At 44.9% G+C, this 11,808-nt stretch overlaps 1 protein-coding gene across 1 annotated transcript; it reads left to right on the forward strand.

The window, feature by feature from the left end:
* The first annotated feature begins 375 nt into the window (after nt 1-375).
* LOC145393777 (uncharacterized) lies at nt 376-9,848 on the forward strand. Its single transcript, XM_080267827.1, has 4 exons — nt 376-710; nt 7,046-7,150; nt 7,997-8,121; nt 8,836-9,848. Exons 1-4 carry the CDS (start codon nt 376-378, stop codon nt 9,846-9,848), a joined length of 1,578 nt encoding a protein of 525 aa, XP_080123953.1.
* Nucleotides 9,849-11,808: the final 1,960 nt, after the last annotated feature.

Consider the following 11,808-nt stretch of genomic DNA (forward strand, 5'->3'; position numbering starts at 1 on the left):
CCCTCACAGCACTTCACCCCCAGTAAGGCCCATCCAGATCCCCTGCCAAACTTCCGTACTGTAGGACATTTCACCAGTGCACAGTAGATTTTCCCTTCCCAGAATGAACTTGTGTATTCTATTTCACTCTAACCTCACCTAACCTAACAGCCGAACCTAACCTCTCTCAACTTAACCAGACCTAACCTAACCTAAAGTAACTAACCTACACTCAACACTCCAGCCGTATTTAAACCAGCGTTACCTATACCCAAGAACCTAACCTCTCCTAACCTAACCTAGCCCCTCCTGGAAGAGAAAAAAAGGTGCTTAACTCAACTACAGTACGGAAACTTGGTGGTGGTCATGGCGTGAGGGTGGTGTCATAGTGGTGCCATGCAGGGTGAGAAGGTGCGGGGTCGTGTGGCGTCATGGGTGGGTGGCGTGGTGGGTGTGTGGGCGGGGGTGGCTGCCTTGGGAGCCCTGGTGGCGGCTCTCATGTCCCCACAGTGGGCCCTGGTGCGAGAGCCCATCGTGCTAGGGGAGGTGCCGCCTGCACAGGGAGTGCTGGTGCGGGGTGTGGGCCAGGGCGGGGACGGGGGCGAGGGGTCTCATCAGCAGCAGCAACATGGTGGACGATCAGCGCTCACTACAGTCACCTTCCGCCTGGGCCTGTGGACTGCCTGCCCTCACCTCAACACATCACACCTCACTCACCTCCACCTCCGTAAGTCACACACCCACCATTACTGATACAAATAATTGATAGGATTTAAATCATGTGTCCACTTGAGAGTCAACTCTTGACAGTTACTATCAAGAGTTGTCTCCCTTATCAATAATACAATGCCAATAAGCGTCGTCTGTGTGTGTGTTTGCCTGTCTGTCCACATTTGACCCCTCGGATTTCGACATGCCATACATCACAAAACGCAGAACGACGAGCCGACAACGATGGCGTAAATTATAAATGCGCAGTCTGTTGCACCGAGCCATGTGCACTTCTGTGCCCGATTTTTCGCCAGACACTGGGAACCCTCTACAGGTCATACCGCGGGCCGGAATGACCTGAAATTTCGCATGGACACTCCCGGTATGTCATAGTAGGTCCACGTCAGGTCTTTCGTCAGTGCTTAACTCGGAGGCAAGCACTTCGTGCACTTGTGTGTCCCTGTGAGAGCAAAGTTCATATAGGTTCAACTCGAGATTTTGTCAAGAGCAACTGCGATGCAATAGGGTGCTCGCAGAGGTGCGTTCACAACATCACACATACAGTTCACCTGTGCACTTATCACCTCTCGTTTACAGGACTTTTTTGTTTTGTTTTAATAGCAATGACTAAAGCATAAGCTAGGGAATTTGCTGCTGCAGCGGTAGTCATTCTGTTTCTGACTATGATGAGACTCAACTGTCTGTGATGACAGAGCAAACCCTTCTCTGTATCCTCCTACTTTCTCTATACTAATTTCAAAGCCAAAGGTGGCTGTTGTGTATATGTACACAACAACATATCTTACTCTCGTGTTCCTGAACTTGAATCTTCAGAATTCTCTACTCTCTGGCTTCGGCTTTCCTGTCATTCTCTGATCTGTGCTGTTTACTTAGCCCTTGTTCTACTATCTATTATGAAAAATTCTTCAACCATCTTCCTTCTAAGATGTAACACATTATATCAATTTCTCCTTTCTCTGAAACCTCCACTCTAGGAGATTTCAATGTTCACCACCACCTTTGGCTCTCCTCCCCTTTCACTGATCCACCCAGTGAACAGGCCTACGTCTTTCTATCCTTGATGACCTAGAGCAGCTTGTACGGCACCCTACCCGTATCCCTGACCGCCCTGGACAGAGTTCCAACATAACTGACCTCTGCCTTACAACTAATCCTTCTGCTTATGCTGTTAATCTTTCCTCTCTGCTGGACTCCTCTGATCACAACTTTATCACCTTAACCTGTCCTATCGCTCCAGTAGGGCCTGTAGAACCTCCTAAGAAGCGACGGTTGTGGCACTTTGGAGCTGCTGATTGGGAGGCCCTCAGGCAGTACTTCTTTGATTTTCCCCTGGAATGATTGTTGCTTCCATGGCCGAGAGCCATCGAAGTGTGCCATCCGCATCATGGAGGTAATGCATCCATTCCTTTCTCATATCCTATGACTAGTGCAAACGAACCCTGGTTTAATCACGATTGTTCTAATGCTGTCCATAAGAAGGCCTACAAAAGTTACCACAGCCATCCCACCCCTGAATCACATCTCTGTGTTTCTGCCCGGAATCGTGCTAAGTCTGTTCTTCGCTCTCCTAAAAATAATTTCATTCATACTAAATGATCTCAACTCTCCAACTCGAATTCTTCCCTCTCCTCCTGACACCTTGCTGAAAACCTTTCTAACAACTTTCCCTCATTATCCTTCCCTCCTCTTTTCTACTCTGATGGCTCTGTAGCTCATTCTTCTACTGATAAAGCAGAACTCCTCACTCAGACTTTCTCCTCCATTTCCATCTTAGACGATTCCTGAGCAATTCCTCCATCACTTCCCCCCTCTGACTTCCTCATGGCCGACATTAACATTTCTTCAATTGATGTATTTTCTGCCATCACAGGCCTCGATACTAACAAGGCATAGGGGCCTGATGGGGTCCCTCCTGTTGTCCTCAAGAACTGTGCTTCTGTGCTTACAGCCTGCCTAGGTAAACTCTTTTGCCTTTGTCTTTCAACTTATACCTTTCCTTCTTGCTGGAAGTTTGCTCTCATTCAGCCAGTCCTAAAGAAGGGTGACCATTCCCAGCCCTCTAACTATCGCCCAATTGCTTTACCATCCTGTATCTCAAAGTTTTCGAGTCAGTTCTTAACAAAAAATTTAAAGCATCTTGCCTATCACAACCTTCTTTCTGATCGTCAGTATGGGTTCTGTCAGGGACGCTCCACTGGCAATCTTCTCGCCTACCTTTCTGACTCCTGGTCATCCCCCTTTCGGAACTTTGGCGAAAGCTTTGCCACTGCACTTGAAGTCTCAAAGACTTTCGATCGAGTCTGGCATAAATCTTTATTTTCCAAACTGCCCTCTTACGGTTTCTATCCTTCTATCTGTGCCTTCATTTTTAGCTTTCTTTCTGGTCGTTCTATAGCAGCTTTTGTAGACCGTCACCGTTCTTCTCCTATATCTGTTGACAGTGGTGTTCCTCACGGCTGTCCTATCACCAACTCTCTTCCTTTTATTCATCAGTGGCATTTTAAGCTGTACATCTAACCCTATCCACTCGTACGCTGATAACTTCACCCTTCACCTTTCCATTCGCTTATCGCAACGTCCATCTCAGCTGTTACTTCAACAAAGAAGGGATGAGGCAGTGGCACACCTAATGTCTGACTTGGTTCATATCTCTGACTGGGGTAAAAGCAATCTTGTTGTTTTTAATGCATCAAAAACTCAGTTCTTACATCTATCAATCTGGAGGGGAAAAAAAAAAAAATCCGCAGGAGTACCCTCAAAATTTTAACAATATCCAACTCAATCCTTCACCATGTTTAAACATTCTTGGGGTTTCATTCTCTCGGGATTTATCTTGGAAAGATCATCATTATTTCCTCTCTTGTAAAATCTGCTTTTTAGAGATTAAGTGTGCTAAGCCGACTCTGCCTTCTTTACCCCTGCACAGTTGTTTACTTTATACACGGGCTTTATTCGTCCCTGTATAATGTACGACTCTCATGTGTGCAGAGGCTCCCCACATACTGCTCATCTCAACCAAATGGAGTCAAAGGTTTTTTGTCTTATGAACTCTCCCTCTCTTACTGGCTCCCTTTAACCACTGTCTCTTCGCTGTACTAATGCATCTTTATCTATTTCTATCGCTACTTAATGGTCACTGCTTCTCTGAACTGTCTGCTTGCATCCCTCCACCACTACGGCGGGCTCGTTGCACTCGTCTAGCAACAAACTCTCATCCCTTTTCTGTCCTGCTCTCTAATGCAAGAGTTAACTGTTACTCCCAGTCCTTATGTATGCAACAGATCAACTCTGGAACTGTCTCCCGCTGTCTGTATTTCCTACTGCCTATAATCTCCAGTCTTTCAAACGCAGTGTGTCCAAGCATCTCGGAATGAAAGGATCTTGAATTTGGCTCTCTGTTATCTTGTTTTTGTTTTTTCTTGGAGGAACAATTTGTGGGCTCCTGGCCTTTGGTTCCTTCTTCCTTGCATTAAAAAAAAAAAAAATCAGAAAAGTGAAGACAACAGCAGGCTCAGTGGCGATTTGAACTGGGTCCCAGAAGTAGAACTGTACGAGAATTACAATTAGATGATGCTCAGCAGTTTTCTAATTTTAAAATAATATCAGCCAATCAGAGATAATAACTAGAAACTTTCATTCTAAGTCCAGGGATGAGACATGGTTCCCCTCTCGAGAAAATAATGTCCAGACCACAAGCCTGGTTCATGCAAGTGAGGGGTTGCCGTGGCAGGTGGTGATGTGCCCAAGTCCATACAGTTGTATACTTTCAGACACCAATTGTCCCATAGTACATACCAGCTATCTAACAAGTACTCTAAACAACAGCAACTCGATAGTAGTGCTCTCAAGAACACTCTCGACAGCATTTAGGGTACTCTCAAGCAGACACGTGCCCTGAAGATCGTAGTATTAAAATTAAAGAAATGCATTCGGGAGCCGAATACTAATCGCCCGCCAGAATATGCTGCTGGCCAAGTCCAAGGGCCATATCTTTATACCCTGAAGGTTTCATGTTGACAGCTCAAGCCGGTCATGAGATACAATTGTGCTAAAAGCGGGCGATAAAAACTAGTTGACCTTTGGCAGCCATTTTGGTGACCTTGACCTTGGCCCCAAGTGCCCGTTTTCGATCTCGGCCAAGATTTTGGCCATACCTTGATACTCTAAGTTTTCATGTTGATAGCTCAAGCCATTTATGAGATACAATGGGAAAACAAACACTCACACACACACACACACACACACACACACACACACACACACACACACACACACACACACACACACACACACACACACACACACACAGGCACAAACATTATCGCTAGGCCTTCTACAGGAGGGCGATAACAATCTAGGAAGGCGTAAGCAAACCACTGTAGACAGACATTATGAAGCACGCACAGTCATCATACTTTATCAGCCTGCACACTACAGTGCAATCACCCATGATGCAGAGAGGTCAGACACATTCTGTCTTTGTCACGTGTTTCAGAATTTATGGTAAAAAATTGGAAGTCTGACTAACCCTTGGCGATAAAAGGCTTAAGCCACCAGCGAGTAAAGGTGTGGGCGGCCCTTAATTTAAGACAGTCGTTTTTTATGCATTAATGAGGACAGGAAATGATAGGCTGCATTCCACTATGTTTTTCCTGCAGTCCAAGGCTCATCGGGACATGAATTTGGTGGACTGCAGGCTGAAACTGCCCTTTTCCTGTTGTTCTCCATGCCAACATGTATTTTTCGGGCGATAGGAAGAAACTTTAGGAATGTTTATAGAACCAGGGTTTCCCGGTTATATTGGTGCCATCGCTAGAATGCGTCTCTCCAGCACTCTGTGTGTTGTACAGTTGGAATACAGCATAACTAACACATTCAGTTACAGTTCTTCAATATGCATAGTCGTAACATCGCGTGTGGCTTTTATGAATTTACATGAAGGGATTCAGGAGGCACTGACTGTTTGATTTTCTTCTTCCAGATCTCAAATGTCTTTGCGTAATCTTTTCAGTCCGATGACGTGTATACAGAATATTATATATATATATATATATATATATATATATATATATATACACAGAGCCCCTGTGGTACAGTGGTAAAGTGTACGTTTTCGTACACTGGAAAGCGAGGGTTCGGGCCCCGTCAGGGTAATAAACGTTGGAAGCGTTCCCCCGGCCATGTACAGCATTGGCGGGCACAAGGTGTGCTGTGGTTGAACCAGTGTCGCATACTGTAAAGTACGTTTGCACCCAGTCGGCCTGCGCGGGCCGATTACACCTGGTTCACAGACTACACACACATCCAAAGCCACTACGACACTACAATTACACTTACAAGCACTTCTCAACCCACAGAAAATCTCTACCAGACAGCCTAAGCCACTTGGTAGAAATACATCGGCTGTATCGTCCCTACTTCGGCCGATATAGGCACGTCCTGCAGTGGATACTCAAACAGCTAATGATTATATATATATATATATATATATATATATATATATATATATATATATATATATATCTATATATATATATATATAATTATATATATAATTATATATATAATTATATATATAATTTATATATAATATATATATATATTTATATATATATAATATATACACACACACACACACACACACACACACACACACCTTTTATTTTATTCTTGCTGCCTCCAGACGACGTTACTTAGCCTTCGAGATACTTTTAGTAGTGAAAGGAATGGAAAAAATCCAGTTAAGCCCTTCACTGAATAAGATCGTCCGGCGGCAGCAAGTACATACAGTAAATATCGTCCTCGAGTTGAAGGGCTTTTCTTAGTCCTCTCTCTTTCAACAGTGACGATTTGTTATTATATTCTTTTCACTTTAAGTCGGCATGAAAGTGCCACCTCTCCGTCCTGAATGCTCAATTGTAATAATAGATTAACTTTGGTCTAGAAAGTTTGTCACGAAAAAATGCAATGGAAATGATGTAGAACCGTAGCATTATCTTCCGCCATACTGAGCTAATGGGCATAAGCTGCAAAAAGACGAATATATTAACCAAACTAAAGAGTACTGCATCATATTCTACAGTTGAGAAACTGTTACAACTAAGCAATGAGGATGAAGAGATGGCAATTTTAGGTCAAGTTAAAGTGAAAGAATTTATAAATATCTTCTTGCAGTTCTGTAATCAAGATGAAGATCAGGTAATTTCATGCCAAATTAAGATGTTAATATTTCGTTACAACTCAGCATTCAGGATGACGAGATGGCGATTTCAAGACAAATTCAAGTGGACAGTACAGTTTATAACCGCAACTACTATCCCACAGCCCCCGTCAGGCCGCCATGCAGCCGTGTAAGGTACTGGTGGGGCCGGGTGAGCCACGGGGACCTGCACCTGCCGGCGCCAGCACCTCTCCTCCAGACAGTTCTCGCCAGGATGAGGTACAGTAGCCAAAGCTTGTGGATATTTGCAGGTGCAGGGTAGAATACTTGCGACTGCAGACCTAGATGTAAAGGTACTGGTGGATTTTTAGGTGACTGCAACTGTGTACAGTAATGATGATGATTTATGGAAAGCTTTCTGAGGTCCAAACATAGCAATATTAAGTACAGAAAGTCAGTGCTCTTTTTTTTTTTTTTTTTTAATCGGTATTGATATCTGCATCTTTACGTGAACTGAGAGTACTAGGTCAACTCCTTCGACAAGAGGACGTAATCTGCTTTTTCAATGACAGGGGCTCTTCTAAGCAAACAATATAGTACGTCAGAATAATTGTTGCATAAGAGCTGGGCAGGGAAGGGCTAAGGAAAAACGTCTTGAGTGGTAACAGACATACGCCTATTCCCTTTCCATCCGAAAATGGTAAATTGGGGCATTAGTCTTGATAGTGAACCTACTGACGAACCCTGTACACGAGTATGTTTTGATTGCTCCATCGTTTACTAGTCTCACTTTAGTGAACAGCTGTAAGCATTGGCTTAGCCATATCTCCACAAACGAGGGGGCCATGATGAAACCAAGCCCTGTTCTAGGGGAGAAGGGGACTGCTATACAGAATACACACATTAAATAATCCAAAATTTCAAGTTAGGGTGCTAACTTGTGGGGTCGGGATACCTATAGGCCACCCTACAGCCGAGCTACTGGTTGGGATTTCAACTAGTCAAGACATCCTCCACCATCATAATCCACCAGACGGTCACCTAATAATTCACATTACTTAACCAGAAAAATATAATTATAGACTTTAACAATGATACACATACCGTAGTGAGTTTCTTGTTCAGGATATCGACGCCGTTCCTGGTGGGTGCGTGCGGGCTGCTGTGTGTAGGGTGTCTGCTGGCGGTGGTGGGGCGATGCTGCTACACACACGCTGCACTCCTTGCTGCTCTACTCTTCTCACTCGCAGGTCAGTCATTTACACAAATAGCTGCAAGTAAATGTCTGGATTTTAAAGGACGCTAGAACTACAACAGCTCTACAGAGATTTTAGCAGCACTAAAGGAAACTGTTTACAACAGAAAATAAGGGGGTAAAACTGTACAAACTGTGCAAACTTCAACAAAGAGCTCAACATATCGATAAGATCTCAATGCCGTGAACTGTTCAAATGAACGAAATATACACAGTACTGGAAAAAGGTACAGTATATTCGGCCCGACTTGAATCCTGAAGAGGACGAAACTGTTGTATCTGCTGAATAAAAAAAAAAAAATGGATTTGTCTTCCATTTGCATATATACTGTACAAACCTATCGGTAACCTGAACACAAATTCTCACAGTTCAGTATTCATGCACATACACCTATACACATTATATCTAACTGTATTCATCAGTCACATTTGAATGAGCTTGTGAAATGTCCTGAACTCACATCCTCTTCACTTAGTTTTTCTCCCCCCACCCCTTCCGTCAGATTTGGCAACAAGTTCGCGCACACACAATCCTTATAGTTAAATTTTCATGCACTTACAGTATATTCTCAGACTGATATATGTGATACATACTTGTGATGACAAGCTGGAGTTTTAGCTCTCACAAGGAAACTCCCTTTTCTATATAGAAAATCCTTTTGTTCTAACCAGACACATTATATCTGTGTGGTGACATTCTCTGTTGCAGGTCTGAGCGTTGGCGTGGGTGTGGTGTGGTTCGTGTCGGTGGTGTCTGAGGAGTACGGTGGTGCCAGTGGGCGAGGCACCAGGTGGTCCACCATGTACGCCTACAGGTACGGCTGGTCACTGCTAGCGGCCGGGGGAGCTGGTGTGGCGGCTCTGTTGGCGGCACTGCTGACGGGCCAGGCGCACCTCAGCCGCCACGCACCACTGGCAGCCTCGGGGCGACGCGGGGACGAGGAGGGGCTTGTTCGACCCCTACTGAGGTGCCGCAGTGACGGGTGTCTGGGCCAGCGCTCCATCACCTCCGACACCCTCAGGACCTACCTCACTTGTGACTCCCGCCGTCCTGCACCCCGCCCCACCCCAGCCCCGCCCATCCACTCCACCCTCACACCCAGCCTCCACCCATCCCCCTCCATCGTGGATCTTACGCGGCCTCACGAGACTTCCAGACCGCAATCACGCCGTGCCTCACATGCAACCATTGTGGCTGACGATCTACACACACACCACACACAAATTCAAGAAAAGCAACAGCAGCAGCAGCAAACACAACAGCAACAACAGCAGACAAAACCACAGCAGCACGAATACCATGAACAGCAGCAACAACAGCAGGACCAGCAGCGGCAGCAGCAGCAGCAGCAGGAGTGGACAGAGGATACATCACAGGTTGTCATCGAGGCTCTGGACATCCCACCTGTGGTGCCGCCGCCGCCCTTCACCACGCCCTCACCCATCTCCCCCCTGGACCTTCCCCCGCCGCCCCCCATAAGTGTCGCTGTGCGGGGATCGGGGCGGGGCGGGAGGCGGGACAGTGAAGACAGCGGGAGGGTGCCCAGGGTGGAGGCTTCGGCAGGAGAACCACCACGCCTGCCGGAATACAACTCCTTCAGGTCAGGTCACCACACACACTCCCTGCCCAGAGAAGCACGCCAGCTGTCCGTGTTTGGCCGCCGCCCTGGCCCACGCTCGGCCACCCTCGCTCGCCCCGCCAAGGTGTCATCCGAGGTGTAGGGGTTTTTCCACCACACTACAGAGCAAGTCTAGAAGAATTCAGGGACATACGAAACTGTCCTCAACCCATCCTTAGTTGGGAAAAAAGGGGGGCGGATGATGATGATGATGATAAGGAGGAAGAGAGGAGGAGGAGTGGGAAGGGGGGGGGCGACGATGATAATTAGAAGACGAAGAGGAGGAGGAGGGAAACAGCGATGATGATGATGATGGTGGTGGTGGTGGTGGTGGTGGTGGTGGTAATGATGATGATGATATGATGATGATGATGATGATGATGATATGATGATGATGATGATGTAACTTTCCAGGTAAATTTGAGAGAAGGCAGCGCGTCCAGACAGAAGCACATGTACCCAGTATTAACACTCCCTGCCAGGCTCCTAGGACTCACTATCAGCTCAGTAAAAACCGTCTGGCGTTAGTTGGAGTAATATACTAGAACTGTTCCGATCGTAAGAGGGTTAAAAGCAGCAGGAGCCAGTCAAGCCTATAGACCTACTCTGTTCACTTTAACTAGGAGTAATATTGCCGTCTCTCCATCCTGAGTGCTGAGATGTAGCGTGAGATTTAACACTAGAATATGGTGCTAGTTACGAAGAAGTGCTGTGGAAAGGATGCAAGGCCCGTGAGATAGGTCAGGGCAAATATTTTAGTGCCGTATTTCTAGTCGTATGGGATATTTCGCAAAACCTCATCGTCAGTGATTTATATTGCTTGTTGCATCTTTTTATCGTCTTGTATGTTACTTAAACTATCGATACTAGAATTATATAAATTACCGAAAACACACAATTAAGGTGTAATACGCATAATAAATCGATAGGGTGCTACGAAGCCTAAAAAGCCACCAACAATATAAATGAATTTATGTACGAAAACACGAGCACAAGAGCCAAGCACACACCACGTTAATAAGGTTTTGTACCAATTTAAAACCTACAGTGCATTAGCTGTTACCTGACAAATATTGTACCGTACCACTCTCAAGCAAGAAATTATTTGCAGCTGCCTATGATATTTTGTACCAATCTCAAACCTAGAAAGTCGTTGCATCTACCCGGAAAATTTTGTACCAATCTCATAACTACAAATCATCATCGGTTACCGATAAAATTTAGCATCACTATCAAACTTTAAAATTATTTGCAGATGTTTATAAAACTTTTTCAATCTGACCTAGAAATTAATTTTGTTTCAATCTGACCTAGAAATTATCTGCAATTGCCTATACAATTTTGTAATTTAGAAATTAGTTGCAGTTACCGGTAAAATTTTGTACTAATTTTGTGATTTAGAATTTAGTTGCAGTTACCTATAAAATTTTGTACTAATTTTGTGATTTAGAAATTAGTTGCAGTTACCGGTAAAATTTTGTACCAATTTCAACCCTAGAAATGATCGGCGGTCGCCTTTATCCCGAACAGAGCGCCAGCTGGGCCCGGGATTACACACACGGCCGTAATCTCAAGCCCAAATGACCGCGAATTCACACACGACCAAGTAAGGGGTGAAATTCACTAATACATTTACGGTCATTTCCCTGTCGTAACTTACATTTGCTTTTTGCGGGAAGAACTGGAATAACATGGGAAATTCTACACTCCCATTACTTTGTCGTTCCTGCCAAAAATATACGTTGTTGTTGTGGCCCCAGTCTCACCACAAGAGAAACTCAGTGAACTGCATGTTTATAATTCCCTTCTGCAATCCACCATCCTCCTTTCGTAAAACAGGGAACTTGTTGAGGGAAGTTTACATAAGGCAGTTGCTAAGCCCAATTATATCAGTGCCGCTACATGAAGGCGTCCCTCTCCACCACCAAACAAATATATACATTCTTGGGCTACGATGATTTTCCTTTCTAACCAAGATCTGTTTTCGTAGGAGGAACGAGACATAGGAAGGCTACTTTTTCCTTCCTGCAAAATCGTAGTTATAATAGAGAAATTATCGCAAG

The sequence above is a fragment of the Coenobita brevimanus genome, chromosome 25, assembly GCF_032717465.1.
Source record: "Coenobita brevimanus isolate Jiangsu-jjx chromosome 25, ASM3271746v2, whole genome shotgun sequence".
Taxonomy (NCBI): Eukaryota; Metazoa; Arthropoda; class Malacostraca; order Decapoda; family Coenobitidae; genus Coenobita; species Coenobita brevimanus.

Excerpts from the sequence above, each read along its gene's own strand:
- LOC145393777 (XM_080267827.1), top strand. The coding sequence starts at position 376 with ATGCAGGGTGAGAAGGTGCGGGGTCGTGTGGCGTCATGGGTGGGTGGC. Across the intron at positions 7,151-7,996 it reads ACAGTTCTCGCCAGGATGAG|GATATCGACGCCGTTCCTGG; the intron begins GTACAGTAGCCA and ends TTTCTTGTTCAG. Across the intron at positions 8,122-8,835 it reads TCTACTCTTCTCACTCGCAG|GTCTGAGCGTTGGCGTGGGT; the intron begins GTCAGTCATTTA and ends TCTCTGTTGCAG.